Source organism: Balaenoptera acutorostrata, chromosome 11 (assembly GCF_949987535.1).
Source record: "Balaenoptera acutorostrata chromosome 11, mBalAcu1.1, whole genome shotgun sequence".
Classification (NCBI taxonomy): Eukaryota; Metazoa; Chordata; class Mammalia; order Artiodactyla; family Balaenopteridae; genus Balaenoptera; species Balaenoptera acutorostrata.
In genome coordinates, this window is record NC_080074.1 from 9,437,758 (window position 1) to 9,457,061 (window position 19,304).

At 59.2% G+C, this 19,304-nt stretch overlaps 1 protein-coding gene across 2 annotated transcripts in view; it reads right to left on the bottom strand.

Annotated features, from left to right (window-relative positions):
• Positions 1–318: 318 nt before the first annotated feature.
• The window catches only part of MGAT3 (beta-1,4-mannosyl-glycoprotein 4-beta-N-acetylglucosaminyltransferase), a 30,814-nt gene continuing 11,828 nt past the window's right edge, over positions 319–19,304 (bottom strand). For both annotated transcript variants that reach the window (XM_057557699.1, XM_007189083.2), the window contains exon 2: positions 319–5,108. In XM_057557699.1, coding sequence (XP_057413682.1) covers positions 3,506–5,107 — 1,602 coding nt within the window. In that variant the 5' untranslated portion in view covers position 5,108 and the 3' untranslated portion in view covers positions 319–3,505. The remainder of the gene's footprint in view (positions 5,109–19,304) is intronic.

The window sequence follows — 19,304 nt, forward strand, 5'->3', positions numbered from 1 at the left end:
CCCCACCCACCTCAGGAGGGTGGGTATTGCCAGGCCAGGTCCTTCTGTGAAGGACTGTCAGCGCCCTCCCTTTCCAGGCCCGTTTCCACCGGTGGGAGGGACAGATGCTCCCTTGGTCGGGGCAAGGGGAGGGGGTAACTGCATCTCTAAATGAAGATGCTCAGAACGGCCCCCTCCCTCACCGCTGTCCAGTCCTCAGGCAGGCTCACACCCCACCGACCCAGCAAGACCAGAGCTACCCACCCGCACCCCTCCCTGCCCCAGAGCACCCCCAAACCGGCCACTCAAGCACACACTTCAGACTTTGTAGCTGTTTTTATTAATATTATCTTCTCCTTTAAGCATCCCTTTAAGGGTGAAATGAAATCCAACCATTTACAGAGAAAATGATTTCAGAATGTACATATTGATTTTCCCTTACAAAAAAAATAATACTATTATTATTATTGGTGTCCTTAAATTACACATTTCCCAGGACTCTGCCCGCTGCTTGGGCAAGTCCCGTCTCCCCACCCTGTCACCTTTGTCCACAAAGCTCTTCCACGCCTGCCCATGGGAACCAACATGATCCGAGGTGTGCTGGGCCTCCTTGGGTCTGGAGGCCACGGGGCGCGTGGTTCCCAGAGGAAGAAAGCTAGCTGCGGCGCCAGGGCCAGCAGTGCAGGGTGCTCACGTTCACAGCTTGGTTTCCCTTCATACTGGGGGAGTGGCCCAGGGCTCCCCTGCCCCCGAAATTCCCAGTGTCTGACGTGCCTATAAGTGAAGCTCTTCAACCCCACGCCTTGGCCCCCACAGCCCGCTGGCAGCCGTGCGCTCCACTCCATGGCCAGGCCTCCACTTGGCGGTGACCGTGAACGCACCCGGCCCTCCTGGGTCTGAGAGGGAAGGTGGGGCCTGGCAGGTCTGAGCTCCTCCCCTCTGCCGTCCCCTGCCCCTGAGCTGGTGAACTGGAGGCCAGGGACCCCTGATAGCCTGGAGGAGGCATCCCTGCAGCAGCAGAGGATGCCAGGGGCGTGGGGCGAGGAAGCTGTCAAGGAGGGGGGCCCTGGGCTGGGGCTCAGGCACGAGTCAGAAGCCCCCAGGGACTGCCCGCCCGGCGGGAAGCAGAGGTGGCTGGGAGGTGAGGCCAGGTCACCCTGGCCTGGGTGACCCAGAGCCACAGGGACACCCTGACCTCTTGAGCCCCTTAGCCACAAGAGGGGCCAGAGAGAAGGGGGCTGCTCTACCTCCAAGGGAAGGGTTCCCTTGGGACACCCCCTCGACGGGAAGGACAGTGGCGGCAACAGAGACCCCCACGCCTGCTTCACGCCCGCCCGCCTGAGGCTGCTCCGCGGCCAGCTCCCCGAGCCACACCCACGCTGGGCGCCTCCCCAGGCAGAGCTGTGGCAAAGGAGACGCCCTCCTCCCCCAGCGCATCAGGAAACCCCCAATAAGACACCCCAAGAAAGTCCCGGCTGGAGGCTGGAGGGGCTGGGGTGGAGGGAAGGGGCCGGGGGGTCGTGGTGGGCTCTCAGCCCTACAGAACTCTGGTCGGGAGGCTTCTCATTCCTTGGACTGAAAGACAGACAGACAGACAGACCCAACATCCCCTTTAGCCTGGCTTTCCGGACTCCCCAGCTTGCTTTCTGCCTCAGTCATTTTGGGAAGTTGCAGGAGGTGTGGCCACAGGCTCCAGGTCTCGGAAAGGGTGGCCCGGGCCCTGCTTCCACATCCACACACAAGCATATATGTACAGGGACGCACCGACACAGTCACGTACAAGTATACAGCAAGCATGCACCCATGCCCATAAATACACACACACACACACACACACGCACAAACACGTACGGTTCCACAGGCAGGCTCTGCGACCCGGCATCACTGGGTAAACATCTGAGGGGGCCTCGGGGAGGGGGCGTCTCTCCCAGCCCACAGCGGCAGGCTCTCACTGCACCCTGGCCCTGGGCTGGCAGTGACGGGGGCAGGGGCAGGTTTCAGGAGCCCTGAACATGCGAGCAGGATCTACAGCTGCAGCAGTCATTTCTAGCCTCTCCCCTCCTCCCCTTGTGCCAGAGATGCTCCTTGTGCCCATATCCATCCTCTCCTCCTCCTTCCTTTAATAAATGAACAGGGCAGCCCAGCTGAAAACTACTTTTCCCGCTTCCCTTGCAGCTACTTGTGGCCATGTGACTAAGTCCTGGCCAGTGAGACGCCATCGGAAGTGACTGTGCCATCTCTGGCTCATGCTCTTCACAGGAAGGGTGTGCACTTCCATGCCTTTTTCTGCTTCCCTCAGACATGGATGCACATGTGATGGTGGGAGCTTGAGCAACCACTCTACCCAGAATTGGAAAGTGTGAGGAAGGAAAGCAGAGCTGCCCTACCAGATCCAGACAACCTCCCTCTAGAGAGTTAAGTTAGAAACCAGCTTCTGTCTGCTTAAACCACTGTATTTGGGGGTCTCTTAATTATAGCAGCTTAGAATCTACTCTAACAAATACATCCCCTCCCCCACGAGGCAACTAAGGAATGAGATGACACACAACTGGCCTTAATGTCCCTCTTGGGCCCAGGGCAGCCTCATGGCCCCTTCCTGGTCCCTAGTCAGCCCCAAGGAGGGGCACATGGGTGACTCCACCTGAGACGGTGGGGAGCTGGGGCCGTGGGATCCAGTGGGAAGGGGTGATGGAGAGGAGGAGGCCCCTCCCCCAGGTCTGACTTACTAGGCTGCCTGACGGTCCCGTCCCACCCTGAGAACTGGACTCCTGGTCTTGCAAGCACTGGGTGGGCAGCCCACAAGACAGCGATATCAAAAGTAAGAAGGAATGTCAAGGCCAGGTTTGGAACCAAAAGGAAGACTTCCCAGGCTTCCCCAGGCCCCACACCTGTGTCAGGTCCGCAGGGGCTGGGGGCACAGGGCCATCCGTGCAGTGTGTCCTGTGGGGCAGGCGGGTGGAGGTCCCTGCTCGCTCTGGCCCAGCACTCCTGAGGACACTACAAAGCATCCATCGGGGCTTCCTTCCAGCTGCCACTTTTCATCCCCTCCCACCTTGGTGTCCCTTCTTCCTCCTGGGCCCAAATGCATCTATTTACAGAGCCCTGGGATCTCCCGGCATCCCCCTTTCCCACTGCAGGTCCAAAGCCCCAGGAGGCCGAATGGTGGGCTTCTCCCCGGAGGGGACCGTAGCTCCCACTTGGCTGCCCTAGGGAGTTCCTGCAGGCTCCCTTCCCCACCCTCCCCTGCTCCCCAGTAACCACCGAGCACTCTCCATTGGCACCTCCTGGCTGCAGCACTCTTGGAGGGGTGAAAGGGCCTGCTCTCCTCTCCTGACGAGGAAGGATGTTTTCTGAGCTCACAGGCCTGACCCTGGATTCACAAGGGCTTGAGTAGGAAAGACTCCCCCACCTATCCACTCCTGGTTCTCTTAAGAGCCACCCAGACGGCGGAAGGAGACAGGAAGGTAACGGGGGGCAGCTGCCCACCCCCCTACCCCAGCCACTGGCCCTATAAGATCATGCAGCCTTAGCCTTCAACCATGTCCAATTTGCTCCTGGCGGGTGGCCTTCCCTCCAGACCCTTGCTCCACCGCCCACCGTCTGCTGTGCTCTTGGGCTCCTGGTAGGGGTTGTCCAGCAGGTAGCGGAACTGGTCGTAGTTCTTGAGCAGGTACTTAGGGGCATACATGTGTTCGCCGGGGTCGGCCGGCGGGTACTCCTGCTGCGTGCCGTCGAACCAGCCCCCTGTGCGGATCAAGCTCCGGATGTAATTGAGGTCCCGCTTGTCCTCGTAGTCACCCCAGCGGGGGAAGTCGCCGTTCTGGGCGGACACCAGCTTGAAGTAGATGCCCTCGGGCGTGAAGCACCAGGAGCAGTGCCAGCCGGCGAAGTGCAGGGGGCTGCCCAGCGACCACTGCACCAGGATGTGGCCCGTGTGGTTCTCGTACTGGCGGAAGTTGGGCATGGTGTAGTACTGGCGGCGGCGCAGGCGGATGCCGTCCAGCCCGTATACCGTCTGCAGCATGCCCACCGTGCAGCCCGACACCACCTCCAGGGTGCCCGGCTGCTTCCAGAAGAAGCCGTACAGTGACTTGCGCATGTGGAAGGCGAAGGGCTCCGTCCAGCCGTCGTAGAGCTTGAGGAAGAGCACGCCGTCGCGAGCGGGGATCTCGTCGGCGTCGTCGATGATGAAGACGTCGTCGGGCCGCAGGTTGCGCAGCCGCGACACGCCGTCCTGCGTCAGGAAGGTGCGCAGGTAGTCGTCGGCGATCCAGCCGTCCTGCCGCCCGCCCAGCGGGAAGTGGTCCAGGAAGACGTAGAGCACCTTGTGCCGGATGTACTCGAAGGTGCCGTTGGTCAGCATCTCGCGGAACTTGAGCGGCCGCGGCTCCCCGTAGGCCGTGAAGTTGGACTCGCACACCACGAAGGCGTCCACCACGTCGCCCAGCTCGTGGAAGCGCACGTCCAGCATGTCGAACTCATGGTTGATGTTGATGGCGTTGATGACCCGCCGCGGCACCTCCCGGGGCACCAGGCGCTCCTTGGTGGGCAGGTTGGAGTACTGCACCACGGTGGGCACGCCGCAGCTCGGCCCGTGCCAGCCCGGGAGGCACACGCACTCCACCCACTTGCGCCGCGCGCCGCGCCCCCCCGGCCGCTCCCGGGTGCTCAGCAGCTGCCGGCCCGGGCCCCGCGCTGACGCGCCTTCGCCCGCCTCTGCCTTCTCCTCTGGCCGCCCTGATGGCGGCTTCTCCAGCATCTTGGTACCTGGCTTGAAGCAGACGCCCCCGGCTTTGGTGCGGAGGAAGTACTCGGTGGTGTCCTCGGGAAGCACAAAGTCCATCCGGTGGATTTCCTCCGTGGCCTTGCTTGGCGACAGCGGCTGGAGCAGGGGCGAGTGGGAATAGAGCGGGTTACGCAGCAGGTCAGGGCTGCCTGGCTCGGGGCTGGCCTGGGGCGTGACCGGGGCATTGTTCCAGAAGAAGCTGGACACCAGGTTAGGGCTGAGGGAGGCCAGTTCTCGGGGGAAGGTGACATAGGACAGGGTCTTAAAGAAGTGCAGGAAGGAGATGAGGCACAGGCCGGCCATACAGAACATGAGAAAGAGTTTGTAGCGTCTCATCTTCATCCTGCAGGAAACAGGGAGACAGCAGATGGGTCAGGGGTCTGCAGACCCGGGCAAGGGGAGCCTGAGGCTCTTCTCCTAAGGGAGGGAACGGGGAGGGCTTTGTTGCCACCGTGTTTGTGTATGTCCTGACCAGCGCCTGGTGACCCTGCAGGAAGTCACCTCCAGGCGACTCCTCTAGAAGTCAAGCGACTCCTCTAGAAGTCAAGCCTCTGAGTCCAACTCACTGCACCAAGGACCCCTGGAAGCCCCAGCATCAAGGAAACCCCACCAGGCTCAGGACCCCTCCACTCCCACAACCTGTCCCCTCCAAGACCACCAGGTCACCACACATCCCCCTGGCAACCTGCTCCAGCACCTGGCCCGCCCCACCCTGACTGTACCAGCTGCATTGCTAGGCTTTGCTCCAGGAACAAAATGCATCCTGGGAAAAGTGCAACCCTGCAATGCAGAACCTGCCCCAGGGGGCTTCCAGGCCCCAAGGGAGGGGGAGAGTGTGTCGCAGGCTGCGGAGGTGGGGCCCCTTCCCTGCACCGCCCAGGGTGCTTTCTCCTTCTATCTGTCCACCTCTCTGTCTCTTTATCTATCTTTTTTGTGGCTATATTGACAAACCTTTTTCACTGAAAAAATTCCCAGGTCTCAAGGGAACACTTTTAATTCTAACATATTTAAAGGACAAAATTAAGTAAAAGTTCCCCTTCATTACCCCATGCCAGGCAGTAGATTGATATCCAGCCATAAACAGTTCATGTGTTTGAGGTGTATCACCAGTCTTATATGCAATTTTTCTGTTCTCAGTTTTTTGTAATTATTATCATACTTGGTTGGGATGACCTACAGAGTCACAGGAGGGGCTGGGACAGAAACCGGCCTTTGGCACCTGGTGTTTTCACGTCCCCTTCCATAGATCCCTGCGTAGGGGACGCTGTCCTTTCCCTTAAAATGTTCCTTTCTGTGGCTTCCCCTTACATCTCTGGTTCTTCCTCTGGGTCATTTGGGTGCCTTCCTGCCATACCCTCCCCTCCATATCCTAACTTAAGCAAGGCCCCTCACCATTCTGAACCTCAGTTTCTACATCTGTGAAATGGGCACAGAGTTCCTGCTGTGCAGCAGGTGCTCAATAAACTTTCGCTTCTTTCAAAGCTCGAGGCTGGAAGACTCCAACATAAATTTTCTCTAAGCTACATGGTCATAAGGCACAAAATCATGAAATGCTGGACCCAGAACAAAACTTTAAGGACCATCTCCACCAACCCTTTCATTCTGTGAAGGAGGCCCGCCCTCCCCGGCCTCACCTTGGTGAGGAGTCCTGAGTACGCTAGTGAGGAGCAGTCGAGTCGCCGATCCCGCTGGCCAGGGCGGTACTTGTGCTCTCAGGACCCAGATGTCCCCCCTCCTCCAGTTTAAATGCTGACCCCCCTGGAGCCTGCCATCGGGGGGCCGGCACAGCTGACTATAGGAGGCAGGACAGTCAGGGGTGAGGGCCTGACCTCTGCTAAATGTCAGCTGCCCCAGGGCAGAGGGGGGACAGGTCTCCACTGGGAGGCAGGAGGGAGGGCTGCTCCTTGGCAACATTTTGAAGTGGGTCTTCCAGGTTCCTCTCCCCACCATAGGTTCCAGCCCTGCTCTGGCAAAGTGAGACCAGGCAGGCCAGGCCAGCAGGGCGAGTGGAGGGGCAAAGGGCTGAGGCCCAATGGAGGCGGGCGGATAGGAGCTCTTGCTGGGGTAGGGACTAAGCACAAGGCGACACTGCAGAAGCCTCCAGAGTGACCCACCCGAGGGCTTTTAGGACCTGGCAAGGCAGCCCTGATTCTTCTGGCGGATTATTTTCCCCATTTGGGGCGTGTCTCTGTGGGGCATCCCATCCCAGCCCTTGCTGGACTGGCCGTGAGCTGTGAAGGGCAAGGCTGGGGCTGCCACTCAGACTAAATTCCCTGGCAGCAGTGAACAAAGGCCCTAGGAAGGTAAGTGAAACTCAGGGAGGCAAGTGAATGCCCTGCTTAGAGCAAAGGGGCCCCTACGGCCCTGCTGAGGTCACACTGACCCAGCTGCCCCTTGGCTCCCTGGTCAGGTTGGCTTTCAGGATCTAGTTACACCTGGCCAGCTGTGCGCTTCAGAGGACAGACTCACCAGTGCCTGGGATCCCCCTCTTAATCAGTGGGGTCTTCAGGGTGAGGCCGTTTGATAAGGCCCCAGCCTGGCTTGCCGCCAAGAATCATGGAACCGAGTGTATCTCCCTCATCGCTCGGGCTGCTAGGAGGCTCACAGACACACGGTGGTTGGCCCAGAGCAAGTCAGTGCCTCACAGGCCAAGTTTTCCAGGACACCTTCACACACAGCTGCCTGTGTTTTTTAAACTTATTCTTCTTGGCCCGATCCCTTTTTATCTTATCTTCAAGTATTTTGATAAGTGCTTCAGATACATTTTTTAGACCGAATGGCATATTAATAAGAAACCAAATAAATAAATAAGCATTGGCACCCGGGGTCTCATGTAAGTCTCACCAACCCTGGGAGACTGAGGACTGTAATCGCCCCATTTTTACAGGTGGGGAAATTGAGACTCAGAAAGATGATGAGACTTTCCGCAAAGAACCTTAAGAAGGTGACTGAACAGGACCTGAACATAGGTTCTGTTCCTGAGCCAGCCTCTTCCTCCTGACAGCTGAGACCATAGCCCTCCCTGGAGCAGCCGGCCTGGCTGTGGGCTAAAGCCATGGAACCAAATTTGGCCCCAGCTCCAGCATTTCTACCTCCGTTATAAAGCTTCATCCAGAACCATCAGGTGTAACGATAAAGCTGATGATCGCTGACCCTTACAGGCCAGCTACTGTCCTGAGCACATTACATGCATGTCCTCACTGAATCCCCCCAACACGCAGCAGGTACCCTTGTCCTCTCCATTATACAGATGAGGAGACCGAGGCCAGAGAGATGGTATAACTTGTTCAGTGACACACAATTAGCAAGGGTCAGACTCGATTCTGTGGGGTCAATAATGGGATTTCATCCAGTGGTAAAGCTGTCCTGGGTCCCTTCCATCTGCCAAGATCAACCCAAGTGGGGTGATAAGGGTGCCACGGACAGTCCACCAGTGACCAGTGAAGACAACCCAGTGGATGGAACAGCCACCATTGCATTTGACCCACATGACCCCCCGTGGGGTGTCACCCAACCCGTCTCCTCCATTCACTCAGCGACTACTTACTGAGAGCCCACGGGGTGCCAGGCACTGCGCTGGCCCTGGGAGCACAGGGGACGCGGATGACAAGAACCCCCATCCCGTGGAGCGGGCACGGGGGTGAGCAGGGCAAGGGACTGCTGCAAATCATATGGTACGTTACAAAGAGTCGTGCTCTGGAGAAAAATAAAACAGGGTAAAGGATAGGAGGGGGGGCAGGTTCAGTGGTCATCAGGTGGCCAGGGAGGGCGTCACTGAGAAGAGTGAGGCCAGAAGACGAGGGTGCGGGGCAGCGGGTTCCGGGCAACAGAACAGCCGGCGCCCAGAAGGAGAGCGTCTGCCACGCACGAGCGAGGAGACACACGGAGGGCAGAGCGGAGGGAGGTGGACAGGCCAGATCGCACGGGGCCTGGGGCCGCGGCCGGAAGTGCGGCTTTCACGGGAGGATTCTGAGCAGAGCCTCCAGTCTGAGCAGGCTCTCCTGGGCTGCTTGGCTGACAGCAGACTGTTGCCTCGAGGGCAGAGCAGGGAGAGTGGCGAGGAGGTCACTGCAGTGTCTGGGCGAGAGGCGGGGCTGCGGGAAGCGGTTAGATTCTGCTGGATTGCCGATGACCTGGATGTGAAGTGTGAGCAAGGAGTCACATTCGGTGGATCCAGGACCTGCAGGATGGACCAGCTTTTGACTGGGGCGGAGGCCACCCCTCAACGGCCTCCACGGAGATGGCCAATGGCAGAGCTGGGGCTGGAGGCAGCTCTCTCTGCAGGGTCCTCTCTCTAAGCACTGCCCTGCCCACTTCAAATGAGACACCAAATCGGAGAGACCAATCCACAGCCCCACCCCTGCCCCCTTCCCAGCGCTCGCCATGCTCAGCCCATCTCCCCAGATGTCCGTCTCCCCAGCTGGACACGAGACCCCGAGGCAGGGGGCCCGGCCTCCAGAGCCCCGGCCTCCAGAGCCGCCTCCACATGCTCACTGTCACTTGCGCGCGCACAGACTCTAGAATCAGACTGCCCAGCTCCAATCCCGGCTCTGCCACTTCCTATCTGTGTGGCCTGGAGCAGGTGAGTAACTTTCCTCCTTTGGCTCATCCAGAAAATGAGGGTCGAATAATAATCCATGCAGAGTGCCTAGCACATAGTAAGAGCCCAATAAGCTTCAGCTCATCTTATCATTACTGTTATTCTCCCGCCTGGAAGAAGAGTAAGTAGAGAGGGACTTCACGTGGGGGGCGCAGCTGGTGCAAAGGCTCGGAGCTGAGCCCCTGGCAGGGCCTGGGCCCTGGTGGGTGCTGCCTTGTTTAAGAGCAGCAAGGAGCAGAGTGGGGGCCCAAGTGGAGCCTGGACAGAACCTGAGCCTGACGGGGGGTGGGCTGGGAAACGAGTGACCCGCGTCCTGGGGCTCCAAGGAAAGGAGGGAAGAACAGTGAGGCTCTCTGGGAGCCTCCCTAGAAAAGTCGACACACATACACACGCTCCGTGAGTTGCACCCAGCCCCAGGGGCCTGGCTTTCCGGCGTGAGGGTGATGGGGGATGGGCCAGGTGCTTCCTGGTAGCCAGATAATCATGGATGCAGGAGGCTGACCCAGACCCAGGATAGTGGCAGGACCAGCCCACCCTGGGCCTCCTCTTTCTGTACTGACTTGCAGCTGTGCCCATGCCCAGAAGGTTCTAGCTGGGCAGATTTTCTTCTTTCCCTCCCTCTTCCCACTTCTCCCTTCTCCTAGTGACCTCCTTCCTTGGGCTCTGCTTGATAAGCTTATGAGGTGAGAGACAGAAACAGATGAGCCTCACCCCACGACTCAGTCACAACCTTGGGGTCTGGGCTCAGGCTGAGTCCAGTGGGGGCTGCTGGCCAGAGAGAAGACAGGTGCTCCCTGGAGGCCACAGGCTGTGACTTTGGGGCTAGCCAGGTGGGCAGCAGCCTCCCGGGTGCAGACGCACCCTGACAGCTGTCACCGGGTGACAGGAGTCTCCTGTGGAGCTCTCCGTGGTCCTGAGCTCACATGCGCTGACCAGGGTCCTAGCTCGGCCCTGGGATGCCTTTGGCCAGCCTCACCCTGGCCCCTGCCAGCCTCCTCTGTGGTTCAGCAGCTTCTGTCCTGATGGCCACTTCCCCTGTCTGCCACCCTCTGGCCCCCTTCCCCACCTGCCTTACAACACCCTGGTGACAGCTGTGATCCCTGGTGTCCTCAGCTCTGGGAGAGCCGCAGGGCACTCAACTCCTCCAACTGGGAGAAGGGGCCAGCAGTGAACAGGTCCGACACCTAGCAGGTGCTCAGGGTGCTCTTAGAATATCCATGGGAGAATCTTAGAGGTCGCACAGCCCACCCTCAGTCTCCATTCCTGGCAGGAATCGGCCCATCTACAACCCCCAACCCAAAAGTACCTTCAGATGGACCCTCACCACCACCCATCTGCTTCAAAGGGCACCTTGACTTTGAGCTGAAGGCTGACTTCCACCCCATCCCAGTTCTGCCCCATGTTACCAAAGGGCTCTGCCAGTTCCGTGTGCCAGGCCTTGCTCCTGGCCAGCTCTGTTAAAGGACTGGGCCAACTGGGGAGTTGCTTACTACTGACTGGCACCCACCACCCTGCAGGGCACTCTCAGTGGCCCATCTGGCTTTCAGAACCAAGGCCAGAACTGGGAAATCTCGAGCCCCATGGAGGGTCCAGACTCCTCTCCCAAGGTTTGAAGGACCCTGGAAAAAGAATATTGCCCAAACCTTCACCCTAGGCCAGTGTCCCTGCCAAGTGCCCATCTGGCCTCTGCTTGTCCAATTCTTAGTATCGCCCATTCCAGGCCATTTGCGCTGCTAGAAATTCTTCTTTCTATTGGCCTAAATCAGCTTCCCTGGAACTTCCGCTACCACTTCTGGGTTCTTCCTTGGGGCTAAGCAGAACCAATCAGCATCTCAGAGATCAGAAGACGGCAACCACCACCCGACTCTGAAACTAAACAAAGGTCTTTCCAGCGTGAGGTTCCATAATCCCACACGGAGAAGAAAGGCAGAGGAGGTGACTACGGAATATGATAGATTCCAGAGTTCTGGCAAGACGGGAGAAGCAGCTGACGCTGTGTTTATTCCTGCGTCTCTCCTTGTTTTATTCATTCCTTTGGTTCATATCCATCAGGCAGGCTCCACAAAAAACAAGCCTACACCCTGGGATCACTCTACAGGCAGCACATCATCCAGGCTGCTGGCGGACATTCACCAAGAACCTGCCGTGAGCCAGGCACTGCCGATGCAAGGGCTGGAGAGAAATCAGGGGCACATTCATGGGACCAACCCTGAAGGAAGGTATATGTGTGTCTCCATTTTGCAGATGAGGAAATGGAGGCTTCAAGAGGCTAAGCTGGGGCTTCCCTGGTGGCGCAGTTTTTGAGAATCCACCTGCCAATGCAGGGGACACGGGTTTGAGCCCTGGTCCGGGAAGATCCCACATGCCGTGGAGCAACTAAGCCCGTGCGCCGCAACTATTGAGCCTGCGCTCCAGAGCCCGCGAGCCACAACTACTGAAGCCCACGCACCTAGCCTGTGCTCCGCAACAAGAGAAGCCACCGCAATGAGAAGACCATGCACCGCAACGAAGAGTAGCCCCCGCTTGCCGCAACTAGAGAAAAGCCTGTGTGCAGCAACGAAGACCCAACGCAGCCATAAATAAATAAATAAATAAATAAATAAAATAAGAGGCTAAGCTATTTGCTCAGCCAGCCAGGGCCTGTGGGAATGAAGCAGATGGAAACTGAGGCTCCCCAAGCATCCTGCACCTGCCAACAGGTAGACCTGGAGCCCAGTGGGGCTGCAGATTTGGGAGTCCTGTCCCAGGCTAACCATGAATGTCTTGGCCAAGGGAGGGTCTGGTGTATCATGACCCTCAGTCTCCAGAAATTCTGCTCCCCGGCACTCCCCAGAGAGAGGGAATCGGCTCAAGGGGCCAGCCCCGGCCAAGGACTCCCTCTGCCCAGGTGACCAGAATGTCCTGGCAAAACCTGTTTACCATGGGCTGGGGGTGGGGGCAGCTGCTGCTCTTTCCATCCACAGATAAGGACACTAAGGCCCAGAGAGGCGAGGCAGAGCCATACTGGGAGCCAGTTCTTAGACTAGCCGGACGGGGCACCCAGGCCACTTCCCTGGGCACAAGGGTCTGGGCCCCACTCTCTCTGCTGGCTCGGCTCCAGGGTGGGAGCCTGGCTGAAGGCTCAGTCCCATGCCCATGCTGAAGCCCACCCCCTCCCTGCTACTCCACAGCAAGCCCCTGTGCACCCTGACCCTCTCTCTCCTTCTTCCAAACCCCTCCCACTCCGCCTGATCCCAGCCCCTTCAGCTGCCTGAGGACTTTCCCACAGAGTGGCTAGCACATGCCTGGGAAAGTTAGTCTCCAAGGCTGGGACCCGCCCTCGACTCCCTGGGGCTTCCTCCCCTCTTCCCACCGGTCACTGGCCCAGCCAGGACATCAGCCTCTGGTCCCCAAAAGCCCATGGGTGGGGAAGATATAGAACATTTCCACCGTCCCAGGATGTCCTATTGGACAGCACTGGAGGCTAAACAGATGAGTCATCCTCCAGCACCAGCCAGTGGGGTGTTTGTGTTCAGAAGCCTGCAGTGGCTCCCACTGTCCAGAACCGAAGTTCACAGCTGTTGTGACCCCTGCCTTGAAAGCTGCCTCCGCCTTGCCTTATTCATGTTAACTCGATGGTCACCACCCAGCACATGCTTAAATCTGTGCCAGCTGTCAGCTGGGGGTTTTACTTATACTTGACCCTCACAACCATCTTCGGAGGTAGGAATTATTGTCCCCATTTTACAGATGAGGAAACTGAGGCTCAGAGGGTAAAGCAACTTGTAGAGTATTCCTCTGCTCACCTGTGCAAACCCAGTGCTCTCCAGGGTATGAGACCCACAAAGCCTCCACTTTTTTTTTTTTTTTTTTTTTTTTTATTTATTTATTTATTTATTTATTTATTTTTGGCTGTGCTGGGTCTTCGGTTCGTGCGAGGGCTTTCTCTAGTTGCGGCAAGTGGGGGCCACTCTTCATCGCGGTGCGGGGACCGCTCTTCATCGCGGTGCGCGGGCCTTTCACTATCGCGGCCCCTCCCGTTGCGGGGCACAGGCTCCAGACGCGCAGGCTCAGCAGCTGTGGCTCACGGGCCCAGTTGCTCCGTGGCATGTGGGATCTTCCCAGACCAGGGCTCGAACCCGTGTCTCCTGCATTAGCAGGCAGATTCTCAACCACTGCGCCACCAGGGAAGCCCCAAAGCCTCCACTTTTAAAGGGGGCAGGGGGAGGTGACACTGGCCTGAGCCCCAGGCCACTGAAGGCTCTGAGTGGCGCAACCCCAACAGCCTGTGCCTCAGGGTGATCAAACTGTTTGCTTCCAGAGCTGTCCAACAGCACAGTCTGCAATGGTGGAAACGTCTAGGCCTGGGCTGTCCAATGCACCATCCACTAGCCACGTGTGGCTACTGAGCACTTGAAATTGACAGGGGAGACTGAGGAATTAATTAACAATTTAATTTAATTTTTAGTTTTAATAGCCACGTGTGCTAGTGGCTACTGCATTGGACCGCCCAGGATTAGAGGGACTGTGGAGGACGGAGGCAGGGAGCCGGGTCTACTGCACCCGCCCTGTGGGAGTGGTGGAGGAGCTGAGGGGGCGGGGACACACAGCAGGACAGCTGTGGTGCTGAAGTGAGGGGGCAGTGGTGAGGTACCTGCTAAATACTAGGTGACTGAGGGAGGGAGCGGGAGGAGGGATGCAGCCCTGGGGGGACTGGGGCCAGACATCCTGGGACTGAGAGTAGGGGCTGGAGGCGGGACCTGGGGAAAGTCTGGGAAGGAAGAAGAGCAGAAGCAGAGCCGTGGAGGACAAGCAGGTGCCGGTGGTCAGTGCGAGGCCGGGACACACACTGCCCCAAGCCTGGGGGAGGGGCCTAGGCCTGGATCTGCACACAGGCCACCTGAGGCAGCGTCCAGACCCTGCAGCCGGACGGCAGGACTTCGCCATTTCCCTGGGCCTCGGCTTCCTCATCAGTGTAATGGGGCTATAATGGCGTCCATGTCACAGGGCTGTGGTGAGTGGTCCGCGTATCTAAAGTGCCTGGAACAGGAAGTGGGTGTGAAACAACAGCTGGTGAGGGGCACACGGTGAACGTTTGTCACAGGAGGCGGGAGACCAAGGCCTCTGAGGTGGAAGCAGGCACTCCTGGGTGGCTTTGGGGACAAGGAGAGGGGCTAGATGCAGAGACATACAAACACCCCACAGAAAGGGCTCTGTGGGCACTGAGAACAGGCGTTCCCAAATCCGGCACCCCTCCAAGGTGCCCCAGCCCTAACCCTAACCCTAACCCCCCCTCCACGTGACCGGGCACCACCGAACCGTCTCTTCCAACCCCTGCTTCTGCCCTGTCACAGCAAACCTCAGCAGCAACTGGGCTGGTCCCCTGCCTCGCCAACCTCCGTTCCCACATCGTGAATTCTCCAAGTCAGGTGGGGCCCGTGCTCCCCACGCCCAGCCCGGGGCCCAGACAGACAGACATTCAGTGAGTGTTCGGGACAAGCCAGAGCGAGGAGCACTACGGCGGAATTTCAGGCACGGGGATCTGCGGGCGCTGGGCCAGGGTGGAGGGAAGCCACCCTGGGGCTGTGAGAGGGCCTTGCGGGGATATGAGGACCGAGGTCGGGCCGCTGGTGCTTCTGCCCTGTCCTGGGGTGGGTGGAGAGAGCAGACTGGCCCCGGGCGTGGAGCTGGGGGTGCAGCAGGAGCCAGATGGGGGGATGAGGTCCTCACAGAGCTCAGTCCAGTGGAGGGACAGAGGACAAATGAGAGAACCGGCCAACAGAGGATGCCAGGCGTCAGGGAGGGCCTCCCGAGGAGAGGACACTTCAGCCGAGACTCAAGGTCAAGAAGGAGCCACCGCGCAGAGTGGGGACAGCGGCCCAGGCATTGGGCCAAGGGCACAGAAGCCTGTGTGTTGGGAACCCCAGTGCAGCGGCAGCAAAGCAGGGGCCCCAAGTCTTGTGAGGGGGTGTAGGGCCTCGAGGAGTGGCAAGGACACTCCCCACACTTCAGGGGCTCCTTAGGCAGAAGCCTGGGCACCCCATCTTGGTCAGCACCCTCTTGGGTCAGCAATCCTAAGGCTGCTGTGAAAGATTTTCAATCTAAAATAGAACCAGAGGATGTAAAATGGAGAGTCTCAAGCATGTGCCCTCAGGGAGACAAAACTTAAAGACCAGGAGACTTGATTTCCCGAAAACTGATAGCGATGGAATTTTCTTGGATTGGAGGGTTGATCAGAGGTTGCCTCCTATCAACCTTGGAAAGTTTTGCCAGAGGCAGAATGGAAGATGACCCAGGTCGAGTTGGTCTCACAAAGTGGACCAGATTGAGCTTTGTTTGGGTGACTAGACTGATTCTGTCTGCTCAAGAAGTTTTTCAGGCTGGTCTCCTTTTGCTTCCGATTTTAACAAACCCTCACTGAACTCTCCCCTCTACAGTCCCTGCCCGTAAATACGACCTGCCCCAAACCCTCCACAGACTCGCTGGTAGCTGGCTCCAGTTTGCTTGTCCTCACCTCTTTGAGCTGGCCTCAGTTTACCTCTTTATTGAGGTCAACACAGCTACACCCTCTAGCTGGGCAGGGCTGGGCAGGGCTGGAGAGCAGCAAGCCCGGAACATTCCTCCCAGGAGATGGCGCCTCCATCACCACCGCCTTCTTCAGGGCAGCTGGCACTTACTGAGTGCGAGTGCCCGCGGGTGCCAGGTGCTGTGTGCGCTGGCCTTACTCCATTATCCTGAAGGCAACTGGGCGGCGAGGAGAGGGGCACAGGGGCTGAGGGACCTGCCTGAGACTCAGCTGGCAGCAGCAGGACTCACACCCACACGCCACCCCTGCGGCTTCTCGTTCAGGGTTTCCCGCACAAAGTCTAGGCTGCTGCCTTGAGCCTAGCCCGGCCCAAAGGCCCCTGCACGTCTGCCCCGGCCCCCAGCAGGAGCCCGTGGGCCTGCGTTTGTGGGTCACAATCCTCCCTGGCTCTGGCATGTGCCCAGACCAGGCACCAGAGCCCCATGCCCAGGAGAGCTGCACCCTCCCAAAACCCCTCTGCCTGCAGCTTCCCCGCCCCCCGCCCCCGACTCCCCCTGGAACAATATGAGCGCCCCCTTCCCCCGTGGCACTCTCAAGGCTGGGCTGCATTGACTTAAAACCACATTTCACAAAACCCAGGCTTCCCTGAAAGGCTGCAGGAGCCCCAGAGCCCTTTCCCATCCCCCACCAACTCCAATGGGAACAGATCACCCTGGACAGGGTCCCGTGTCAGGGTCTCCAGTAGCCTGAAGGGGGTCTGATGCTCTAAAAAGTTGAGAGACCTCTGAGGCCAGGCCTGGACTTCAGGAGCTCTGGCGGCCTGAAGCTCCTTAGGGGACCTGACTCCTGCAGACCCCTGCCAGGGGTTGTCGCCTGCCCATGTGTACTGCCCTCTTGCCCACACCCTCCCTCTCTTCAACTTCTATCCCCACCTTCCCCATTATTTTTTCCCTAGCCCTTCTGACCTGGCGCTCAGAGACAGTGAGGGAGGGTCCCACACCGACTGCACCCACCACTCAGGGGTTTCTGTCTGCTTGCAGTTTGCCAGCTGGGCCTGGCTGTATCGCCTGGGGACACACAAACCCCCGCGCCCGTGGCCACCCCTACCAGCCCGTATGGGGGGAAGAAGAGGGCCCACCTGAGGCCTATCCCAGAGCCACTCTCTGGCAGGTGCACTAAGTGCTTTAGCTCTAATCTGACCCTTACATTAGCCCCCATCACCATCCCAGGTGAGGAAAGGGGTTCAGAGTCTGAGTGACCAGCCTGACTCACCCTCTAAGTGGCAGCAGAGTGGCCGACCCAGCCCCTGGGCCCTCCCGCTCCCCACCAGCCCACCCTGCCTTGATCTCTGCCTGGCACCTCCCTGGAACCCCCAGGCCCACCCTCCCCTCACCTCACCCATCACCTGCCCCGGGTCCCGGCGTGGCACGCCACAGGTAAGGCAGTGTCCCATCCCGGCGGCCGCACCGTGCTTCCCGACCCCGCTCCCGGCCTATATGGCTTGACGGCAGCTGTTTGTCCCTGGAGGCTGTCCCCCAACCCCCAAGCTGAGCGCAGGCAGCAGTTAGGTGAGTATGTGGTGAGCCAACTCTGGCCTGGCCTGACACCAGCTCTGCCCTTCATCGGGGCTAGTTTCCTGGCTCCACCTCTTCCCAGCTGGGTGGCCTCACCTCTCCGGGCCTCAGTCTCCTCATCTACGAGGTACAAACAGGTAACCGAGCAGCAGGGCAAGGCAACCCCACCCTGCGGGAGCCGCTCCCCAGAGCCAGGAGCTGAGGAGGTGAGGGCACCTGGCGTTTCTGTCTCACAGATGAGGGGCCTGTCGGTGCCCTGCGCTCAGTAAACCGCGAGCCCAGCTCCTCTTGGAGTCTCTCCCTGCTCCCTCTCTGGGCAGAAGGTCACCGTGAACTGTGCCCTGACTCCCAAGGGGCTGCTGGGCACGTCCAGCGGGATGCGGATGGGACACGGAGGTGCACGCAGAAGAGCTCGGAAGCAAACTCGCTCCACTGGTGGGACCCAGTGGCTCAAACAAAGCGGGGGCTGGGGGCGGGGAGAGGAGCTGGGGAACCTGGGTCTGAATCCGACTCTGCCCATTAGAGAACCTGGGCCGTTCACCTGCACGGGGGCCCAGCTCTCCGGGGGGGTGGGGGGGTGGGAAAAGAGGCTGGCCAGGGACGAGAAATCAGAGGGCTCAGAGGAGACCCCCAAAGAGCTACCGTACTGCCTAGCTCCACGTCCAAGCCCACCACTGGCAAGGCATTAGTTCTCTGCGTTAGGAATGGCCCTCTCCGGGGTCCTCCCGAGAGGGTGAAGACATAAGTCAGGCCCTGGCGCAGAAGGGGGCTGGCCGGCAGAGCTGCCAGCATTCGTGCTGCTGGAGGGTGGGATGCATCAGAGGCCTTTAAACACGCTGCCCCATACCCCTGGGACTCCTTCTCCCCCTCCTCACAATCCAGCTTAGCCCTCGGCTCCCGGGGGGGCGGGGGGCGCGGCGCTGCAGGGGCGCCTCAACCCCAGCCTGCTCGGGAGAGAAACTTCCTGTTGGTCTGTCTGCCTGCCCTGCAGCCCCCCTGTGCCTCAGTGTCTCCCTCTGTCACATAGGGTCAGCCCCACCCAGTAGGGTGGCTGGAGGCCCGAGTGAGGAGAGTTGAGAGGACACCCCCATGTAGGGGGACATCCCAAGGGCCCAGGGGCTGGGTCACCTCTGCAGGGAGAGGGCTGGGAGAGGCAGGGCGGCGTGCAGTGCTGGAAGGGAGAGAAAGGAGGAAGAGAGAGGAGGTCAGGGTCCAGCCAAGGCGGAGCCAAGGCAGCAGGAGGCAGCAATGATGACTCGGGCAGACTATTAATCACTAATAGAGCTTCTGATTGAAGGACTGAGAAGAACCCGGCTTCTTCCAGTTCATGACAGTAACACGCTGTCAGTCCTTCAACGAATGTGGACAGAGCCCCGCCCCACGCAGGCCTATTGCTCACATCCTTATGGAGCCCACTGAGGCCAGTGGGGAGGAAACCCCCCCAGAGACCCCTGCACCTCGGGCTTGCAGATCCTGGCCCACCTCCCAGCCACTCGGTCTTCCAGACCCAAATGACCCGCCCTGGCCCGTCAGGAAGAGAGGGCGGCCAGAGCAGACAAGTCCAGGGGCCGAGACCAGCCCTGCCCTGCCTCAGTCTCCACATCTGTGGAATGGAAATCAGAACACCCACACCTCCCAGACTCACAGTGAGGAAAAAACAAGGCCAGTCAGGCCGGGGCTGAGCACTTTCTGCCTCTACAAGAACTCATTTTGGGGCCCGGCACGATGTGAGATGCCCCCAGCCCCATCTCTCACGAGACAGAGCACTCAGTGACAGAGCAATGGGGCAGCAGCTCCCTGGAATCCAAACTCCAGGGGAACTGTACTCAAATCCGGCCCCTGTGCCTTCTCGACCCCCTG